Genomic DNA, 22890 nt, shown 5'->3' with positions numbered 1-22890 from the left:
CTCTCTAAATATTGATTGGAATGAGTAAGATACTTCAAATGAATCATAGTAATATGTATTCAGGCAACAGTTAGGATAAGGAAACCAATTCCTGTTTTTTATACATGTCTTACAGTCTATATGTATATATTTTAAACTTTATTTTTTGAGAGAGAGTGCATGAGCAGAAGAGAGGGGTGGAGAGAGAAAGAGAGTGAGTAAGAATCTTAAGGAGCCTCCACCCCGGTGTGGAGTCTGATGTGGGGCTTGATCTCACGATGGTGCGGTCATGACCTGAGCCAAAATCAAGAGTCAGACACTTAACCAACTGAGCCATCCAGGTATCCTGGTCAATATATTTTTTAAATCCTGCAATTCAGTTGAAAAGAGAAATAAAGACCTCAACAGAGTGTTTAACCAGCGTACTAGTCCCCCAGTTTTCTGGCCTAATATAGAAGATGATGGAAGCTTTTTATTCACATTTAATAAAGTATTTGGTAGAAGGCCATAAGTCTATTTTCAGAGAAGATTTGGGATTTTCCCCTATGATGTAGGAGAGGAATTCATCAGAATGAAAACTTCCTTGTCCAAGGGAGTGAAAATCTTTGGTAAAATTTCAAAAAATTTACTCTTAAGTAAGAAAGTAACATGGAGGTAAGTAAAGATTTAGGATTAGAAAATGTGGGTAGTTACATAGGAGTTTCCAGCAACAGGTCTTGGAAAGCATTTTAGGTATTTCCTAGAGATTTGGGCCTCTGTAAGTGCTATTTTGTGTTTCTCTGTGGGACTTTTGATATTTAAAATCCTATACTTGCCGATACTATACAAACTACTGGGTTTGCTAGTGGGAGAATAGTCTTAGAATCTTACTATGCCTTGATTGTGAGCAATCACATTTTCATTATATAAGTATGAGGAGGATTGACCTAAAGTAACTTTTATTCTGGTTGGTCCATTCATCAGTTTCTAAAATGTTGAAAATGAGGAATTTTTTTTTTTTAAATAACACTATTTATAAAAAAAAGAAACTGAATTCACAGATTGAAAGTAGGAAGAGAAACCCTAGTAACCTACCAAAGCCGTTCTGCTAGCAGTCCAGCTTGAGTCATTTGGGATTTGGGGGTTTTTACAGATTTACTCATATACACCAGAGTTAAAGACAATGGGGCCGTTGCTTTCATAATGCGAGGTAATGTATCCTGTGAGTTCTTTCACTAATAAATCACTACAAAGATTACTGAAAATATCCTTCCCTTTAAACTGCAGGAAATTCAAGAGTTACTCATATTGCCCTAAGTGGAACTGAAAATGCTTCTTCATAAAAGAAAAGTTACTCAAAACCAATTCGTTCCAGAGAAGTTCAAAAACGCTTAGTCTGTAAAGATAGTTTGTCTACAAATGTCTTTGCAAAATGAATGAATATGGACTTATCTGTAAGTTTTATTCTGTGTCTAATCTTAATATGGAATGTTGTATTTGAGGAAATAAATTTTTGTTTTTTTTTTTTTCAGGTGGACTATATGGATGAAAATGAAGAGTATTTTCAGCGTCAAGCTTCTCATCGACAATCTCGAAGGAGATTTAGAAAAATCAACCAGAAAGGTGAAAGACAAACAATTATTGACACTGTGGATCCTTATCCTGTGGGCAAACCACCTTTGCCTCGAGGCTATCATACGGTAAGTTATTAAAGTATAACATTTTTATTTATCTTTAGTTTTTTTGTTTGGAATTTTGTGAAAAGACATTTGCATTTTCTACTTTAGAGGAATAATTCCTTTCTGTGATATACCTATCCAAAGTGTAGGTTTTGCTAGGAACACATAGAGTATGAAGAGTTTTAAAGAGCATTGAAATAAGATATCAAAAGATATTGGCTAGTTAGCCTTTTTACTTATTAAAACGTCCTCTGAGGTTAGCTTTGTGATCAGCTATACAGTTGTAACTGGAATATTTTAAGTTCTTACCTTCATCTAAAATTTTACCCCCGCTCCCAGCCCCAATAACTGGTATCAGACTTATTTTTTTTTAAAGGTAGATATATAAAAATTAAATGTTATTTTCATAGCTTTGCATACCACTGTGAGAATATTTCCTGAGATTTTTTTGTTTTTAATATGATGAAGTGAAAGCATAATTTGAAGGGATGCTTTTGAAAATCCCCATGTAAAGATGGTCTCAAGTACTTCTGATAGTTTCAAAGATCATTTTAAATGCTGCAGCCCACTTGATCGTCATTTATTTCATAATTATTTGAGAAGCTATTTTTATGTTTGAGGAAACCAAGGCACAGATAATGAGTGATTGTGTAAGACCCCAGTATATTCAGTTTTAAAACTTTATGTTTCTTATTCCTTTCTTTCTGCTTAACTACTCTATGCTTCTTTCCCCTGATGGCCAATCCAAAATAGTTGAGAAGATATTTTAGGATTTCTATTTTCGAAAAGAAAGTAACATGAGTTCTTACATATGTCATAATAAAGTCAAAAATGGTTTGTCTGTAGATATAATAACATTACATGGTAGTCATTATATGTGAAATTTTAAAATAAAAATGTAACATAAAAATAGATAATTGACAACTGTTTTGCATTTCTCATTTGTTTTGTTTACTTGCACTTTTTTTCTTTTTGCAAATAAGTACAAAATACATGGGAAAATAAATATAGACTTAAAATTATATACTTAATTTTTAGTAACTTTTAGTGATAGGATATACTTTATACCTGCACTTCATATGTTTTATTTCTGAGAGCTCTTTGTGTGTGGATTTTTAAGCAGTTTTAACCACCAACTACCCGCCTACTCCTCTCACTACCCATGCACTATTTTAATTTAACATGAATTTTATAGTTGAATCATTTCATTGAGCTCATGTGGAAAGGGTAGCTTTTTGCACATCATAAAGAGAGCTTTGTTTGTCCTTTGGAGAGATTTGGTGTTAAAAAAAAAACCCATGAAAGGTTTTTTTGTTACCATTGTCTGTAAAAGAAGGTAGTATTTTTAGTGTTGATACAGGATCATGGAAGAAGGAAATTTGGATTAAAAATAGTTGTACATATTAATAGTTCCATATATTATAATATTTTAGTCTAGTACTAATATTGTTAATATTCTTTCTGCTTTGGAATTATTTTTCCAAATGAGATTCCATACTAAGATAGTGGGAGTGTGAATTACTTAAAATCTATTGTTAATGCTGATTGGTTTAATTTTATAGTCCTATTTTCACACTTGAGTTGGGGGGATCATTTTATAACTGCTATTCTTTTTTATTTCTGTGTTTTCCCCCTTTATGGAATACTTCACTCAATTTCCCTGCACGACTTCCCTTTTTTGATCTTGTATAAAAATGTGTGGGGCTTTTTATTATTACAAGATTACTTTTTTTTTTTTAATTTAATGGTTTTAAAAAAAATACCATACCTGGTCAACAGACACTTTTATGAGGGCAAAGTCAGTACTATGACGAAAGTTTAACTTGATTACTAATGGATCATGTGCTAGCTTACTAATATGTGATATGTTGGTATTAATTTTGCTAAATGAGTTCAGATTGGCAACAACATGGTCATAATGGAAAATATTGGATACTTATTTTGTGTGCAAGTTGTGTTTTAATTATATTTATATAATATTTATATTTTCATCTCAATACTTGATTTTAACCTATGAAAACAACAAAATCTTGTTTGTATATATGGTGCTACAGGATAAAAAGAATGAAATGAAAGTTATTATTCTTCATTAGCCATAAGTCATATTTACTTATTCTTAACAGAAATATTTCTTTTTGAAAGAATCCTAGTATTGTGGGACTGTGGGTGAAAAGTTTATTTAGAAGATGCATGATCATACTTCACAGGTGATTTTAAATGATTTCAAATGCATTTCCAGTTGCATGGCTAAAAATCATGGAGAACATTATACGTATAGCCGATTCTGTATGGTCATACTTAACCTATATTTTAACATTATCTTCGTTTTGGCAGATGTACTATAGCATGTCTGATAATGTTCATCTTTTCCTTTCCTCCTTTATGGCACTCATTTCATTTTGGCTCAAAGGAATGCACTAAATCTCAGGTATTGTAATTTGTGTGTGGTCTCCTAATACTAACCCAAGTTTATTTGTGAGTTTGCATTGTAACTAATGAGTTTATAACATTGATGTGTTTGGCTTGGTCTTGTTCTTTTGTATTTTGCCCCGATTTAGTAAAATCTCTTAAAATCTCTTAAAACGAAAGTGTCACTGGTTTAGGTGATGGTACAGGCCGCTTTATTTGTGCAGATGTAGGGATGAACTGTCCACCTTGTCCATCTTAGGTCCACTTAAGTGCCACCTAATTACTTTTAAGAACGAGTGGAAACAGTGTTCTTAACTAACATGATTTGCAAGGAAAGAAATGAAGAGAGAAAGACAGGTATGGGAACTCCATTAGCAACTTACCTTTACATTTTAAGTGATGTAGGTGGAAACTTTAAATTTCAGGAATCCCAATGTAAGAGTGTTGTGGGAGACCACTGGTAAAATTTTAGTCAGACAGAATAAAGGCTTAGTCAAAAAGGAAATGAGAATTTAAAATGGCTTGTGTTTTCTTATTTGCACTTTATATGTAACCAGATTTCATGCTTTATTTCATTCTATATTTTAATCAAGAGGCCTACATTAATATCTTTGCTCATTTCTTTCACGCTGGCACATGACTAATTTATGATTGTTGGTGTTACTGTTTTGAAATTGTGGGTCAGATTGGGGGTTATCAGAGAATTTGGAGTCAAGGAAGAAAAACTGATTTACCTCTGGACACTAATTGGTTAAGGAACTAGTAAAATTTTACAATTGTGTTTTCTTACTGCCCAGGAAAAAGATCATGAATAATTTAATTCACATTAGAAGAAGTCTACTGTCAATATAATATCTTTGGCTATTCCAGTAACCTTGCTTGAAAGCATGAAATACTTGTATAGGTTTTCAAATTAAAATGAGGCAGTAACTTTATGTTCTGTGCAAGAGAATACATATTAAAATGCCACAGGTGTCATGACTGCTATATGGTACTTTAGAAGCACTGCTAAATTTTAAATGATGTGGTAAATCTTAAACATTTTCATTGTTTTTAAATTTAATAAAATTTTGATCTAATTATATAAATTTTTTAAATTGCGCCAGCGTTTTGAGCTTTTGTCTGGCAAAAGTATAGTTTAAAATCTAGAACTTTAATATTTCAAAAGATGCATCAGTATATAATTAATCTTTCTCTTTTTTAATATGAAAAATTACTGTTTAGTCTAATTCCCATTTAGAACTAAGAATCAAATTTAAAATGTACACTGAGTTACGATCTATAACTGATGTATACTCTTTAAAGTTAGATGTGTTGTAGTGGTTTAAAACAGATTGTAATAAGTTCCTTCAGAAACGTGAGTACACAAGTAGTCCATATAGGGTGTTTTCAAGACATTTTTTCAAGGCAGGTGTGTGAGGTTTGCAGAGAGAATAAGCATTTTAAAATTCAGTGAGAAGGGAATATTGGAGATGGCTTTCATTAGAATTTTCTTACATTTCGATGAGTTGAGGTTGAGGCTGTATTTAAGATTGCCAGAAAATAGGATGTGGTATGAATTTTCGGTCTTAGAATGGATAAAATAATAGGCAGGGTGTAGATAAGGTTCTTGGCAGAGGCTAGAAGATTCAGGGTCAGCCTCTTTAGAGACTTTGGTCAAGTTTGTTTTGTCTTTCGGTTCAGAACACAGTAGAGGAAAAAAGCTTTGTTTATTTTACCCATAATTACAGGCCCTGCCTGTCTACATTTATAGGTAATTGATTCTAAGAGTTTGTGATTTATTTATTCGAGAAGATATTTAAGGGGAGGACTTAACTTACCTGACTGGCGTGTTGGGGAGACTGGTACATACCTGTTCTGCCCTCTGTTTCTTTTATCTTAATGAAAAGAGAGCTATGCCACCATCTTAGTTTAGAAAGATTAAAAATTGTACAGAGAGAGTAGACTGAAGATTGAAGAAAACTTGTCCTCTCTACACCATGGCGGTTACGTCTAGCAACAGACATTTCGGCCTCGGATGGCTGAAAGAACTAAGATGCTCTCTGTGCTTTGCAGTTCTGATTGACTTTCCACTCCCACTCCTACTTACCCCAAAAAGAATGGGTCTGTTTTCTACAAATTTGAAATAGGAGGATAACATAAAACACATTCGTAAAGTTTCAATCAATGCAAAATTTTTGAAACAATGGAAACCTGTTGATCATATAAAAAGATACCTCCCCACACATTTTATTAGTAGTCCTTGTCTACAATATGAATATACACTTCAGAGCACTGTTTAGTAATTATGTATTAGATTTTTCAGTAGATTAGGCTTAGTTTAAGATTCTTGGTACAGATGTATAAAGGTAATAAAAAATACTGCATAAAATTATTAAGTTAATATAAGTTGAATACCATGTAACATTACAACATAATGGGAATAATTTTTTTTTGTTACAGTGTTAATATCTATAAAATGGCACCAGTTGTAATAAGATTGATTCATGCATGAGGCTTATGGAAATGAGTCCCATTTTTTTTATAAAGTTATTCTTTATAACAACATAAGACAATTTCTATTTCTTATAATGGTTATGTAATCATTCCTAGGTTATATCTTCTATATCTCTGAAGTAGGTTTTTTTTTTAAAGAGATAGATTTAAGTTAGTATCATTTTCAATTAAGGACTTCTTGGTAAGTTTGGTTAGTTTCAAAAATGGTTAGATATTGAAACAAATGAAAAATTACGGTGTTTGTGTGATTATGCACACTTATGTGACGGTAGTGTTTTTGACATGGGCTATTGTTCTTGCATTAGAAATAGTATTTTCACTCATGTTAATGATTTTGCTTTTTCACTTATTTATTTAATTTTTTACTGAGGTCTTCTTAGTTTAATCCAACATTTCCTACTTAATAGTAAGAGAATATATCTTCACTAATATATCAGTGACTTGTAGATTTACTAAATTTCCTAGAATATTAAGGTCTTAGGATTTTAACTTATAACAATCAGTTCACATCATATTATACCTGACTATAATTTATTCATATGACATCTAAAAAATCTACGCTTATATACGAAATATTCAAATATGGGGGAAATTTCTTAATTATTTCAACATTTTCATTCTTTAAATTCATTAGGCATTTCTTTGCTAAAGCCTTTGTCTTCAATAATATCATCAGTGCCTTTCTGTGAATTATAATAGGATGGAGTTTCAGAAAATGTGTATATTTTCTTTCTTGTATCATAGAGAGGAAAGCTCAGTATTTTCATTTACATATTTTTATTAATTTAATGAATATTTATTGTGTGCCCACCTTGTTTCAGGTACAGGACAGACATATTTTGCTTCTTTTTAGTTTCATAGGTAATATAGACAAATAAATGGGCAACTAAAATACAGAGAATTCTTAGTACTGTGGAGGTACATAGACAGGGCACCTTGAAGAATCAGGCATGGTTTTTTGAACAGCCTTAATATCTTGGCTCAAAGGAAAATATTCTTTAATCCAGGAAAGCCCAATAGAAATGTGAAAGCTGAATTGGTAAAGAATGGAAAAGAGAGGGGTAGGGAGAGTGTTAGACAGTAGTGATGTGTGTGTGTGTGTGTGTGTGTGTGTGTGCGCGCGCACACACACACACACACACACAAACCTCTACAGATTGCTAGATCTTAGTTATTGTATGCATGTATGATGATTTATATTTGCATCAGAGTTTTAAAGTGTCAAAAATATTCTTTGCTTTTTGAACCTATTATCAGCAGGCTTACTGATTCCTCTTCACCTAGATCATGTTGCATTTTAAAATCCTGCAGAAAGCTCCCTGTGGAAAGGTCTTTGAACAATAGGTGGACGTAACAATTCTGTGCCATATGTGCTGCAATTTCTAGCAAAATGCAGTGTGTTAAAACTGCTGCAGTGGTCTCAGTTTCCTTGCTTTGGGGGGACTGTTTCCCTTTCTTGCAGTTACAATCAGGTATTTATGTTCATTTAATTTATACAGATTGGGAAATTATACTATAGAGTGTGTATAGAAATGGAAATGTAAATCAGGAAATAGTTTAAAACAAGAAATGATTTCTCTTGTGCTATTAACAGCATGCATTGCAAATTCATGCAAGGCAGTTGAGAATAGTGTGCAGTGTGCTGTTTACCCAAGTTTCAGCTTCTGTTAGAGGATGTCTATTTTTATATATTACATCATCTCTGCTGCAGAACTCCCGTGTCCACTGGGATTTACTGTTCTTTCATTCCATTTTGAAAGAAAGCTTGTGTTGATGTCATAATTGGACCCATCTTTCGGTTGCACTTGGAAATTGAAAGTAATAAGGGTGTTGTGCAGCAAATCATGCAATATTTCAAGCAATTTATTTGTCAGATCATTGCTACTTTGTCCTGCCTCTAATTGTGAACACTGGTGGCTTTCTGTACTTGTATATGTTTTAAATATACTTGGCTAAAATTTAGCTTTTAGTCTCAACTGCAAAGATCCTGTTCATCTTAGACTGTTTCATTTCTTATGTGCTTTTTTTTTTTTCCATGAGATTTTGTAGTGCTACATGCTGATTTGAAAAATGTCTCTTTTCTTTGGAGAAATCTACTTTGATATTCAGACCTATTTCCTACCTGTGCTGAATTGATCTTTTTACAATTAAGTTATCAGTAAGTTGTCTGTTTCACTGTTTGAAATATCAGGTGACTAGAAATGTTCTCTTTTGATTTTGAATCCAGTGTTAAAACATTATTAACTTGAAATGCCTTTCTGTTGGCCAGAAGATATTGTTGACCTCTGGAAGAGGTTTGTATTCAGTGTATAGATGTAAGGTTTAAGTCCCTTGTGAAAGGAAATATTTAAACTAATTATATTAAATGATTTAAAATGCCTACTATGTTATACATATTTATGTATGTAAAATCTCCCCCTATTCTCTCAAAAATTTAGTAATGATCCAGATCTCAATAGTAAACCATTTTTCCCTTTGCTAAAAAAAAGGAAAAAATTGATTAGGAGCAAACTTACACTTTTAAAAAATAACAGCTTTATTGAGTTATAATTCATACACCATACATTTTACCTGTTAAAGTGCATAATTCAATGTTTTTTCTTTTTTCAAGTAAAAAACACATAACATTACATGTATTATCGTAACCATTTTTTTGATATTCTTTTTTTTTTAATATGAAATTTATTGTCAAATTGGTTTCCATACAACACCCAGTGCTCATCCCAACAGGTGCCCTCCTCAGTGCCCATCACCCACTTTCCCCTCCCTCCCCCCCCCTCCCCCGCAGTCAACCCTCAGATTGTTCTTAGTTTTTAAGAGTCTTTTATGGTTTGGCTCCCTCCCTCCCTGGTTTTTTTTTTTTTTTTTTTTTTTCCCTTCCCCTCCCCCATGGTCTTCTGTTAAGTTTCTCAGGATCCATTTTTAAATGTATAGTTCAGTAATGTTAAGAATATCAATAGTAAACTTTTGACTGACTTGAACATGCCCAGTTCACATTATACTTAGTATCCTTTGTGGTTTAAAATACACACAAGCTGAAAAATAACTAAGAAACTTTGGAAAAAAATAATTATACGATCTATTCGGGGGAAAAAGCTTTATTGAGTAATTGTTTGTATTAGAGCAATTTCTTATGGACTTAGTATGGGATCAAGCAGTCCTTTATTTTTTCTGGTCTTCCTTTCTCTCTTTCAAGTGAAACATAGGTGGTAGTTGTATGTAATACGGAATTTGGAATTGCTAGCGTAGTGAAGAAATGATGTGACAGTCGAGTGAGGCAGCCTGAAATATGAATTACTTCTTGGGATAACTGATTGGCAGGCTAATTCAGAAGAGACAGTTTTGAGGATGAAAAAGAAAATATTCAAATTGTCTTGATTTTTACTTAGATTGAGGATAATAATGATAATTGGTCGCTTGTGGTTTTGGTACAATCCAGACGGCATTTGCAAATGTTTGAAAATAAAGTTAAAATCTCAAAATAAGGGGTATCTGGGTGGCTCAGTTGGTTGAGCAGCCAACTTTGGCTCAGGTCATGATCTTATGGTTCACGAGTTCAAGTCCCACATTGGGCTCTGTGCTGACAGCTCAGAGCCTGGAGTCTGCTTTGGATTCTGTGTCTCCCCTCCTCTCTGCCCCTCCCCTGCTCACACTCTGTCTCTCTCGCTCTCTCTCAAAAATAAATAAACATGAAAGAAAATTTTTAAAAACTCTAAGTTGTAACATTTTCCTTTCACTATTATCATACTTCTACTTTCTATCCATTTCTTTATATAATTTTTAAACTGAACCTTTAACAAACTGAATCATTAGAAATTTTGGAATACTCAGGAAAGTTTTTAGAAAAGATCGTTTTGCTATTTGTTAATTTGTAAAATAAGCATATCTCCAACTAATTAGGATGTAGAGAATACTTCGGCATCACTGATAATCTCAATAATATTGATGTCCTCGACAGTGAGCATTATTGATGAGCACTTGAGAGCTTCAGTCTTTTTGTCTCCTTGGTACGAACATTTTCCTAACTTTAATTAGACTGGAAGATTATGAGCAGCTAACCATTCTTCAAGTGGATTAAGGTCTTAGAAGGTTCAGCTGAAGTGGTATTTCATGTAAACACAGGGTTTTGTGTTAAAAGAATCTATGGATGGCTGGTAACTGTGGAATCTTTAAAAGAGCAAAAGTGCTGATTATTTTCTAATTCATCTTTTAGAGCTGTAGTTGTCAAAGTTTTTGTATCTCAGGACTCCTTTACACTCTTAAAACTTTTTGAGAGCTGCAGCAAGCTTTTGTTTATATGAGTTATTCATGTCATTTTTTGTCATATTAGAAGTTGAAACTGAGAAATGTAGAAGTATTTATTAATTAATTTTAAAATAATAAATGTATTATACATTATATAAGCTTTTTTTGGTGAAAAATATATTTTACCAAACAAAACATTTATAAGAAGAGTAGTGTTGTTTTATACTTTTCCAACTATGTTTAATATTTTGCCTGATAGGAGACAGCTGGATTCTCATATCTACTTCTGTTGATGTGCTCTTCTGGTTCAAGTACATAAAGTATATGAAGAAAATCTGGTCTCACACAGGTAGTTGGAAAAGGCAGGGGTATTTTAACAGCTTTTTCAAATAATCTAATTGATACAGTTCACCAAAATTTGACACATGGTAGTTTCTTAAAAATTTAGTTGCAATAAAGAATATAAAACTGTGTTGGTGAACTGATTCTCTTTTATTTAAACCCATTGGTCTTACTTACCCATAGATCTTTTTACTTATGTATGATTTTGTAACATTATGCATTGGTCACTAAATTAGGCTGTCATCCAAATTTTGGCATGTTACACAGTATCAAAAAAAAAATCACATTTGTTAATATCACTACCAGTCTCATTTAAGAAGCCTTACTGATGGGGAAGCTGTCAAGCTTATGGTGTTAGATGTAAATTTTTCAAAAGTTTAATTTTTACTTGAAAGCTAAAATTTTGTCATTGGCAAACACAGTACTATCAGCTGTTTTCCTTGAAGTGACAAGCTCAGTTTGTTCATTTTCAAGAAAGTATCTGCCAAATACGCAATTCTAAATAACCGTAGTTTGTTCATTGCTTATTCTTCAAAATAAAAATAGTTTTCCCAAGTCCAGGGGTTCTCCTGAACGGAGTCCTTTGTGACTGCATAGGTCCCACGCCTTTGAAGCTGACCCTAACTTTGTTTCTTTCCTGTATGATTTTCATCACTACTTCCTTTTCCTCCTTGCTGCTCAGTTCTCTTATAGATACTGAAAGAAAATGGTAAGATCCCAAGCTAACTTTGGGTAGAATCAGAAGAATTTTAAAATATTTTACATTAAATAATTGTGTTTTAAATGTATTAATTGTATTGGATGGTTACTAACAATCCATTTTGATAGTGATTTTGAAAATAGACATTTTTACTTAATTTATTTAGCACTTCTCATTTAGAGCTTTTTCCCTTTAGGAATTTTAGCTAACCACCCACCCAAATCCCCCCCCCCCCCCCCAAGAAAAAAGCTACTAACACCCGTTCCCTATTAAGATAATTATAAGCCATTATGTGGAATTACAAAATATTTAAAATTTTTATGTCGTTTTGTATGGTAATGAAAATATAGTCATTATAAGTGTGAAATATCTGTTAGATAACATTTAAAAGTGGAGTTTTGATCTTAGGTCAACCAATAAGACTAGTTTTAGGTTTCCTCCCCCATACCCTCAAAAAAATAAAAGATCACCATGGGTAGTTTTTAACAACATCCTGTGGGTGATTAATAGTTAATGTTCAGGATAATCTAATCCATTTTATTGCAAATTATTTCAGTTTGTACGAAATAAACAAATAACCTAGTAATGTACTTAAAGTGTTTTTCTTCTCAAAATTCCAGCTCTTTCTACTGTTTTCCTAGATTTGAATTCTTTTCTTTTTGTTACCCTCTACTTTGAATCCCTACTGTCTTTCTCTCTCTTTTTTTAACGGGCTCATTTTGTTTTGTTTTGTGTCCAAATAAAGATGCTGCTTTCAGTCTTTTCCATCCACTTGTTTTGCTTATGTTAAGACATTAGTGGCTAGTTTCCTTTGTCATCACAAAGTGTGATTTACTACTGATTGTGCTCAGAGGTTCAGTGTAATTCAACAATCAACTGCTAAAGCAAATTATCTGAAAGGGTAGAGCTGCCTTTGGAAAGGGATGGAAAAATGCCCCTCTTTGCTCCACAAATTTAAAATGGTGGGCCGGTTTCTCTTGATGAAAGCTGAAATGGCCACATGAATATTCTGTAGGGTTAGTGGTTACTATAGACTCAGGTATCCTTTCTTACATAGAGAAATGTCTCCTTTTAAATAATTGTCTTGAGGTGCCTGGGTGGCTCAATAGACTGAGTGTCCAACTTCAGCCCAGGTCATGATCTTGAGGTCCATGGGTTCGAGCCCTGCGTCGGGTTCTGGGCTGACAGCTCAGAGTCTGAGGCCAGCTTCGGATTCTGTGTCTCCCCCTCTCTCTCTGCCCTTCCCCCACTTGCGTGCTGTCTCTCTCAAAAATTTAACATTAAAAAAATTAAAAAATTTTTGAAAATAGTTGTTTTATTTTCTTCCCCACTTATTATAAAATTGAAGCCATCAAGAAAAATAGGTTTTGTTAAACATTTGTTCTAAGACAGTCTTTTAGTGAGCATTTCATATGATGAGCAATACATTTTCCTTAGGTCTACCACACTGTTGAACTGTCCAGGATGATTTCTAAAGTTCATCCCTCATTTCTTGTTTCCTGTCTTAACCCACTTAGTGTTGCGGGTCCAGTGTAGAATGAATGAGTGAATGCCTTATCTGTTTAGTATTTAATTATAGATTTATGATTATGTGTTAATACTATGAACTGCTACTTTATGGCACAACCAGGAGACATAGTCTCCAATGGATATGATCCATGTTGCCAGTTCCAACAATTGTAATAGTCTGATGTATATAATTAAATGTTCTAGTATTATTCTTTTAAAATATCAGCATGGTAGTAAATGAAAATTTCAAATTGTAACTAAAATATGAATAGGTAAAATAGTCTGTGTTTTTAGAGCTTTTAAGAAGAGGGAACAATTAGATGTGTGGTTTGGGCTTTGTTAGTCATTTATTTATGAGGAGGATTAAATATTGTCATCTAGAGCTCATGTGGTCATATAGCATAGGCTGACTTCTTTTTCAAGAGAACACTTAAAAAATTTCTGTGGCATCTAAAATATTTTCTATATTGAGACAATCTTCTATATTTAATTATCTTCCAGGCAGATTTACCTTGAAGTATTTCCTGTCTGGAATATATTTAATAACAACAGAGGAGCAGTCACAATTCTATTCCTGATAGTGACGTACATTGATTAATGCTTTCATTTATAAGCATAGTCGTTTTCTTTTAGAATAAAGATTATTCAACCATTATGAAAACTTACACATTTTGGTATTTATTTAAAGACACTAGATTTTGATAATGATAGTATGTTTGTTAAAAATTAAATATCTGGGCGCATAGGTGGCTCCTTCGGTTGAGCGTCTTGACTCTTGATTTCAGCTCAGGTCGTGATCTCGCGGTCTTGAGATGGATCTCTGTGTCAGGCTCTGTGCTGAGTGTGGATCCTACTTGAGATTCTCTCTCTCCCACTCTCTCTCTGCTCCTCATCCCCCAAATAACTAAATAAACGTAAACAAATTAAATTTCTGAAGAGAAAATAAAGTCTTTAAAATAGATTGTATCTTGTATCTCGTATGCCGTATTACTCCTGCGGTACACTGTGTGGTGCTCAGCAGCATCTTGGTTGTATGTTGGTGTCTTTGGATCAAACTCACAGAATTGACATTGCTGAATATTTGTAGGAGCAGAACTGTAGATCTACCTACATTAACAGTTCTACACAAGGGTATCTTTAGAAGGATGTTAATCCAAGCCATCTATGCAATATTATATATTATACACTATATATTATACAGCATTAACTGTTGAATTGCCCAAACCTTGAGTGCAACTGACTTTTTAGAATATCTTGGAAGGAATAAAATTTGCCCTTATTGGATCCTTATGCTGTATACCAGTCGGCTCGGTAATATATCTCATATATTTTGTCAATAAACCTTGTAGTGCTAAATACTTAGGTGATGGTATCTCCACTGGAAGGAGATAAGCATGCTAAGGGCAAAGAGGTTAACTTACATGGTCAATGTTCATGGCACTCAGAGTCAAACCTAGACATTGGACTTTTCCATTCCTGATATAAAAACTTATTTATTTTAAAAAATGAATTTAACATATATTGCTTTTATGTTACTTGAGTTTTAAATTTGATCTGAAAGAGATATGTATCAAATAATTTAACCACCTTAGATGCCGGATTGAAATACCCTTAAAAGACATGGTTAGAGCATAGAATGTCTAGTGTGAAAAATAATTACTAAATTATATTGGCAGAGATGGTAGGCTTTGGCTGATTCATCAGTATTTTTGTTGCAAATAAGTTTTTCCTTTTCAAACCATGTCATATCAAGAAAGCACAGAATTTTTTACCTATCTTTAACTTTCCTAATTTCATTCCAATACAGAAATGGGTTTTAACTGTTAAGTAGTACCATTTCATAACAAAGATGACTATGTAATTAATTAGTGTATTTTAAAAGTTAGGTTCACTAATGTTATGAGTAACAAAAGCCAAATCTTGCTGAGAGATTTTTTTTGTAAATACGACTTTTTTTTTTAAGTAGGCTCCATGCCTAGTGTGGAGCCCATTGTGGGGCTTGAACTCACAATCCTGAGATTGAGACCTAAGCTGAGATCAAGAGTTGAATGTTTAACTGACTGAGCCATCCAGGCACCCAGTATGACTTTAATGGATCAAAACAACTTACAGTTGTCTGAAAGTACTCATAGTTTTTAGAGATGAAAAAATAAAGTCTCAAATTATTTGCTTCTGCACCAGAGAATATTGGAAGTGTTTTGGTAATATTTAAGAATATTAAGAAACATATATTAAGTAATTTCAAGGGATTTAAAAAACATCTATAAAACTGATTATCTAGTTATATGCAATTTTTAATCAAATTATTGCTAACATTAAGAAAATTATCTTTAACCTTCTTCTAAATTTGGCAACTTTTAATTTATGAACTAAGGATGTTAAGAAAACCTCTAATCTATTGTCTAATTAGCACTGTAATTGTTAAAAAGTAAGGGCATTTTAATATTTCCCCTCTGACTGCCAAAATAAGGAAGATAGAAATTTCAGAATAAAGGAATAGTCACTGCCAGGAAATCTTCTTATAAGATAGATTTATTTCCATTCAATGGCTCTTTTTCTGTTGTTCTATTATCATATCACCCCTTTTATCCCCATTTTGCTACCAAGCCAATGTTTGGTAATGACCATGTTAGATAAGATAACCGTAGGACCTTGAAAGGATTTTAGGGATCTCCCAATCAAAACCCTTAACAATTTATTTTTCACTATAGAATCACTGAATTTAGCCTTTGCTATAAGTTTTTTTTTTTAATTTTTTAGCATTTATTTTATTTTTGGGAGAGAGAGCATGAGCGGGGGGAGGGGGCGGGGAGAGAGAGAGAGAGTCTGAGAGAGAGAGAGAGAGAGAGAGAGAGAGAGAGAGAGAGAGAGAATGAATGAATGAATGAATGAATCTGAAACAGGCTCCAGGCTCTGAGCTGTCAGCACACAGCCTGATGTGGGGCTTGAACTCGGGAACAGTGAGATCATGACCTGAGCTGAAGTTGGACGCTTAATCAACTGAGTCACCCAGGTGCCCCCCCAAATTTTAATTACAGTTAGCCCTTGTATTTGCAAGATAGTCCTTACATAATGTGTCAAAATTATATCCTACTGCCTAGTACAAAGCAAGGGTTTAGTAAATCATAGCAGTTATTATTTATTATAGGAAGGGCTAATAATGAAGAAACTTTTCCTTAAGTTTAGCCTAAATCTGCTTCTCTGTAATTTTAGTTCATGGTTCTAGATTACTTCTAAAGCAACACAAATGAATATTCATATTCCACTTTCATATCACTGTACTTCAGATAGTTAAAGAGATCCTGCTCCATTAAGCCTCTTTTCTGTGTTAACCAATCCTAACTTCTTGTAGCTTTCCTAAACACCTTAGTAGGTTGTCTGCTCTTTCAGTACACAGTTTATTATCATGTCTCCTAAATTATGATGTCTAGAACTGATTGCTACCACCTACATAAGGTCCTACATACCTTACAGTGCAGATTACAGTGGAACTTTCTGTCTTCCTTGCTCTGGACATTGTATGCCAGATAACATCACCTGAGATTATCAGAGTTTTAAGGCATTGTGCATTGGCTCATATGGAACCTTTAGCCAGCTCCATTTTAGAGATATCCTTCCCACCTCCCCCCACTCCTATGAAGTGTTTCTCCAGCCAGATATCCCTCATGTTGTACTTGTGCAAGTGACATTTTCATAGCACACATGTAGGCATTTATATGTATCCCTGTTAAATTTAAATTTTCTTGTGTTAGCCTACTCTTTTCACCTGTCAAATTATCTAAAACACCTACTTTTGTCAGTAAGCAAATTGGATGTCTTTTATGGTTATACAATTATCCTGTGTCTGTTTTGTAATCTTAAAGCTGGTATAATAATACTTCACAGGGTAGTTTTGAAAAAGTTTCAATGGAATCACTTATGCATTCATTTCTCTTTTTGAGTAATTACTGTGTGTTAAGTACCAGAGATAAAGCATCATTTGTCATTGACAATGTTAAATAAATGAAATGTATGGTCCCTGCCTGCAGCTAACTTATATTCTAGTTTGTGTTCAGTAGTACTCTTTTTATTAAGTAAAAATGGAGGGAAAATTAACAATTCATTGTGCTTGTGTAAATATATTAATCATAAGGGAATATCTTACATGCCAAATTTGTAATCATGGTAATAATTGCTATTTAGTTTGTAGTGTTGCTTTGTGAAATACTATAGTAGCGAGCCCATACTTAGTACCAGTGTGTAAGGACTTCACCTCCACAACTGAGCATTTCAAGATGAAGTCTGGTATTTCCTTAAAATAGATTCTAGGAAATGAAATAAACTTTGTTAAATCAGCTATTAAAGTCAGATTATTTTGGGGGAGCCCCTGTTGGTTGAGTGGACAACTCTTGATTTCAGCTCAGGTCATGATCCCACGGTTATGGGATTGAGCCCGTGTTGGGCTCCAAGCTGGGCATGGAGCCTACTTGGAATTCTGTCTCTCTTTCTCTCTCTCTCTCTCTCTCTCTCTCTCTCTCTCTCTCTCTCTCTCTCCCCCTATCCCCTGCTCACGCTCTCTCTCTCTCTCTAAAATAAATTAAAAAATAAAAAAAAATTACAGTCAGATCGTTTTTCAAATAAGTGCATTTTAAAAAAGCACCATTCTTTTTTTTTTAATGTTTATTTATTTATTTTGAGAAAGAACATGTGTGAGTGGGAGAGAAGGGGAGAGACAGAATTCCAAGCAGGCTCTGTGCCATCAATGTAGAACCTGATGTGGGGCTCAATCTCATGAACCCCAAGACCATGACCTGAGCCAAAATCAGAAGTCAGATGCTTAACTGACTCAGCCACCCAGGCACCCCTAAAAAGCCCATTCTTCTTCTCCTCCTCCCCCTCCTGCTCCTCCTCCTTCTTTTTCTTTTAATGTTTATTTATTTTGAGAGAGAGAGAGAGAAATCCCAAGGAAGCTCCGGCTGTCAGCACAGAGCCCAAAATTGAGCTTGATCTCACAATCTTGGGATCATGACCTGAGCCAAAATCAAGAATCTGATGCTTAACCGGCTGAGCCACCCAGGTCCCCAAAAAGCCCCCTTCTTGATGTTGAAATTTCTCGTTGACTCACAGGTTTCTTTATTTTGTTTTTCTACATGTGTCCTATTATGTCATCTTTTAATCTTTCTTTTCTAACATGTACCATGTAAATATTGAGCCTGTTTATTATGCATAAGTTATTATGTTACTTTTTCCAATTATGAAACAAAGGTAGCATAAACAGTTTGTAGTCTGGAACTTTTTTTGTTAAAGAAAGAAAAATCCTATATAAATAACCTGAAAGCCTCCACCCAAAAAACTGGTAGAACTGATAAATGAATTCAATAAAGTTGCTTTTAAAAAATCAATCTACAGAAATCTGTTGTATTTCTATACACCAATAATGAAGCAGCAGAAAGAGAAATTAAGAAAACAACCCCATTTAAAATTGCACCCAAAATAATAGGATATCTAGGAATAAACCTAACCAAAGAGGTGAAAGACTATACTCTGAAAAAGATTGTACTCTGAAAACTAAAACACTGATGAAAGAAATTCAAGATGACACAAAGAAATGGAAAGACATCCCATGCTCATGGATTGGAAGAACAAATACTGTTAAGACATCTGTACTACCCAAAGCAGCCTACACATTCAGTGCATTTCCTCTCAAAGTATCAACAGCATTTTTCACAGAACTAGAACAAAAATCCTAAAATTTGTATGGAACCACAGAAGACCCCAAATAGCCAAAGCAGTCTTGAAAAAGAAAAGCAAAGCTGGTGGCATCACAATCCTGAACCTGAAGTTATATCACAACTGTAGTTCTCAAAACAGTGTGGTCCTGGCACAAAAATAAACACATAGATGAATGGAACAGAATAGAAAACACAGAAATAAACCCACAATTACATGTTCAATTAGTTTTCGACAGAGCAGTAAAGAATATCCAGTGGGAAAAAGACAGTGTCTTCAACAAATGGTGTTGGAAAAACTGGACAGCAACACGCAAAAGAAAGAAACTGGACCATTTTTGTACACCTACATCATACATAAAAATGAATTCAAAACAGATTAAAGACCTAAATGTGAGACCTGAAACCATGAAAATCTTAGAAGAGAGCGCAGGCAGTGATTTCTCTACCATTGGCCATAGCAACTTTTTCTAAATAGGTCCTCTGAGGCAAGGGAAACAAAAAGCAAAAATAAACTATTGGGACCTCATCAAGATTAAAAGCTTCTACACAGCGAAGGACACAACAAAATGAAAAGGCAAGGGAGAAGATATTTGTAAATGACATATTTGATAAAGGGTTATTATCCAAAATATTTAAAGAATGTATAAAACTCAACACCCAAAAAACAAATAATCCAACTAAAAAATGGGCAAAAGACACGAACAGACATTTTTCCAAAGAAGACATATATATGGCCAAGAAACAAATGAAAAAATGCTCATCATCACTTATCATCAGGGAAATGCAAATCAAAATTACAGTGAGATGTCACCTCATACCAGTCAGAATGACTAAAGTCAACAACAAAAGAAACAACAGGTACTGATGAAAATGTGGAGAAAGGGGAACCCTCATGCACTGTTGGTGGGAATACAAACTGATACAACCTCTCTGTAAAACAGTATGGAGGCTTCGCAAAAAGTTAAAAAAGAACTCTATGATCTAGCAATTGCATGGCTGGATATTTTCCCGGAGAATACAAAACACCAATTTAGAAGGACACATGCATCCCTGTGTTTATAGCAGCATTATTTACAATTAGCCAAGATATAGAAGCATCCTGTGTCCATTGATTGGTGAATAGAGAAATAAAAAGTAGTATATATACACAATGGAATGTTATTCAGCCATAAAAAAGAATAAAATCTTTCCATTTGCAATGACATGGATGGAATTAGAGAGTACAATGCTAAGTAAAACAAGTCACTCAGAGACAAATACCATATGATTTCACTCATATATGGAATTTAAGAAACAAAACAAATGAGCAAAAGGAAGAAAAGAGAGAGAGAGAGAGAGAGAGAGAGAGAGAGAGAGAGAGAAAGGGAGAAAGGGAGAAAGGGAGAAAGGGAGGGAGGGGGAGAGAGACTAACCAAGAAACAGAGTCTTAACTATAGAGAACAAACTGATGGTTACCAGAGAGAAGGTGGGTGAGGGTGCATGGGTGAAATAGGTGATGACGATGAAGGAGTGCATTTGGCATGATGTGCACCAGGTGATTAAAATAAAAACTTAAAAAAAAAAAACACTTGAGAAGAAAAAAGAAAGAGTCTAAAGATGTCTTTGGAACATATCTTTGTGATATATCTGGGTGAAATTTTTGGACTCTCAATTATGTTTTTCTGATACTAAGTGCTAACTGAAGTAACTGGTTCCCAGTATTTGTAAAGCCTACATTTAAATTCAACTCATATTTATTCAACAGTTATTATGTGTCAGGCATTGTGTTGGTATCTCTAATTTATTTCATAATTAAATTATATTTTTTTATTAATTTTTTTAAATGTTTATTTGAGAGAGAGAGAGAGCAAGCAAGTGAGCAGCGGAGGGGCAGAAAGAGAGAGGGAGAGAAAATCCCAACTAGATTCTATGCTGTCAGCGCAGAGCTTGACACAGGGCTTGAGCTCACAAACCATGAGATCATGACCTGAGCCAAAACCAAGAGTGGGACACTCAACCGATTGAGCCACCCAGGTGCCCCTTAAATTACTTTTAATAATGAACTTGAAGTACCATTTTTATTTGGTCAAAGTAGAAAAAATTGTCTATTAAAGCTTTGGGGAGGATGCATATGGAAGTCTTGTCTAAGGTAAACGCAGGTATTGAAGCGATTATGTGAAATGTAGGATTGAGTTATGGTATAAAGAATCTGTCAGAGGGGTGCCTGGGTGGCTCAGTCAGTTAAGGTCCCGGCTTTGGCTCAGGCCATGATCTTGGGGTCTGTGGGTTTGAGCCCCATGTTGGGCTCTGTGCTGACAGCTCAGAGCCTGGAGCCTGCTTCTGATTCTGTGTCTCCCTCTCTCTGCCCCTCCGCCCCTCACATTCTGTCTCTCTCTCAAAAAATGAATAAATGTTTTAAAAAGTCTGTCAGATAATCAACTTTTCCTTTGAAATCAGAGTACTAATGGGGGGCACATATTGGGTTTAGGAGAAGAAAAACCTCTGACCATACCTCCTACAATAACTTTATTTTACTTTGTCGTAGTGCTTTATTGGTTTGTATATCCATAGGGAAAACAATATTTTAAAAGGTCATTTCTTTGGTGGATGTTAAGATACTAGATATCAAATTTGTAAGATTTCTTGTTTCTAGATAACACAGAGTGAATCCTCTACCCGTTCCCACAGATTCTCTCCAAGCCTCTATAGTTTTTCCTCTCAGGTGAGGGAAATAGGGAAGAAATCAATATATAGTAGATAAATGAAGTAAGTGGTATTAGAATCCTGAAGTTCTATTTTGTATTTTTCCAAACCGCCAAATCTATAATTTTATATAATTTTTCTATGAAAGATGAATAAGTTATTGTAATGCTTTCCTTAAGTTTGAACAAGCTCAATTAGAGTATTTGTAAAGTACATTAAGATCTGTGGGTAAACAGTATAGATACTATAAATAAATAAACATAGTAATCCTAAATGCGATGAATAGTTACTGAGAAGAACATGTCATTTCTCTCAGTTTCTAAGTAATTACAAAGCAAACACTTTAAATGTAAAAAATAGGAATGAATACTATGGTATTAAATTTAGCATGGACAGGCCTTACATTAAGCAGTTTCCTGAACTATGTATATAATCTCTGTCTTTGGGATCATTGTTTCCGATAATTTAGAAGTCATTAGGTGCCTTTGGCCCAGGACAGAAAGTTGTTACATGGTCCTTTTTCTAGCTGGATCTATTTAATGCTCTTTGCTAAATCTAGATGGTTAAAGAATAGAGCAAATAAAACTCAAATTCAGGCTACTTCAAGGTAAGTGTGATTTATTCTTGTTTGTATAAAATATGGGATTCTCTTAAATCTTCAGTTTATATCTTATTTCTTAAGCAGTGTTTGGCATATTATAACCTGGCATAATTGTGTTTCAATGTACAAAGTAGTAGGAATAGTAAAATTTCAGCGTTCCAGTCATGAGTTTTAGGATATGTAGGTTGTAGGCATGGAGCCAGATTGTGAGAGAAATCACACCAAGTCTCAGCACAGAAAAGCAACAGTGCCTGAGGATGTGTGATTTTCTGATATCACCTATCAGGTTCTCCCATTTAGTTTCCTGCTTGAGAGAAGTGGCACATTTCTCCAGAGAGAGGCAAGCAATGGCGAACCTTCACACATAAGGTCAGACATTACCAGCACAGGAGTAATTTGACTTAAATTTGGAGGAGAGTTTTTGTCACATGGACATGTGGGACATGGGCTAGATAGGTGGTTAGTTCTTGGGCTGCCATTAACTGTGTGTGTGTGTGGGGGGGGTGGTGGTGGTTAAACATACATAACATTTAAATTGATCATTTTAGTCATTTTTAT

The 22890-nt window shown here is 34.1% G+C and overlaps 1 protein-coding gene across 14 annotated transcripts in view; it reads left to right on the top strand.

Annotated features, from left to right (window-relative positions):
* The window catches only part of RAPGEF2 (Rap guanine nucleotide exchange factor 2), a 247896-nt gene that overhangs the window by 129165 nt on the left and 95841 nt on the right, over window positions 1-22890 (top strand). For 11 of the 14 annotated variants that reach the window (XM_023252716.2, XM_011281593.4, XM_023252717.2 and 8 more), the window contains 2 exons: window positions 1491-1658; window positions 4048-4065. In XM_023252716.2, coding sequence (XP_023108484.1) covers window positions 1491-1658; window positions 4048-4065 — 186 coding nt within the window. Of the gene's footprint in view, window positions 1-474; window positions 1413-1490; window positions 1659-4047; window positions 4066-22890 lie in introns of those variants that run through there. The other 3 variants (XM_045055724.1, XM_045055720.1, XM_045055726.1) reach the window with 2 other exon arrangements.

This window comes from Felis catus, chromosome B1 (genome assembly GCF_018350175.1).
Source record: "Felis catus isolate Fca126 chromosome B1, F.catus_Fca126_mat1.0, whole genome shotgun sequence".
NCBI lineage: Eukaryota > Metazoa > Chordata > Mammalia > Carnivora > Felidae > Felis > Felis catus.
The sequence above is the reverse complement of the archived record's forward strand: the minus strand, read 5'-3'. Positions and strand labels throughout refer to the sequence as shown.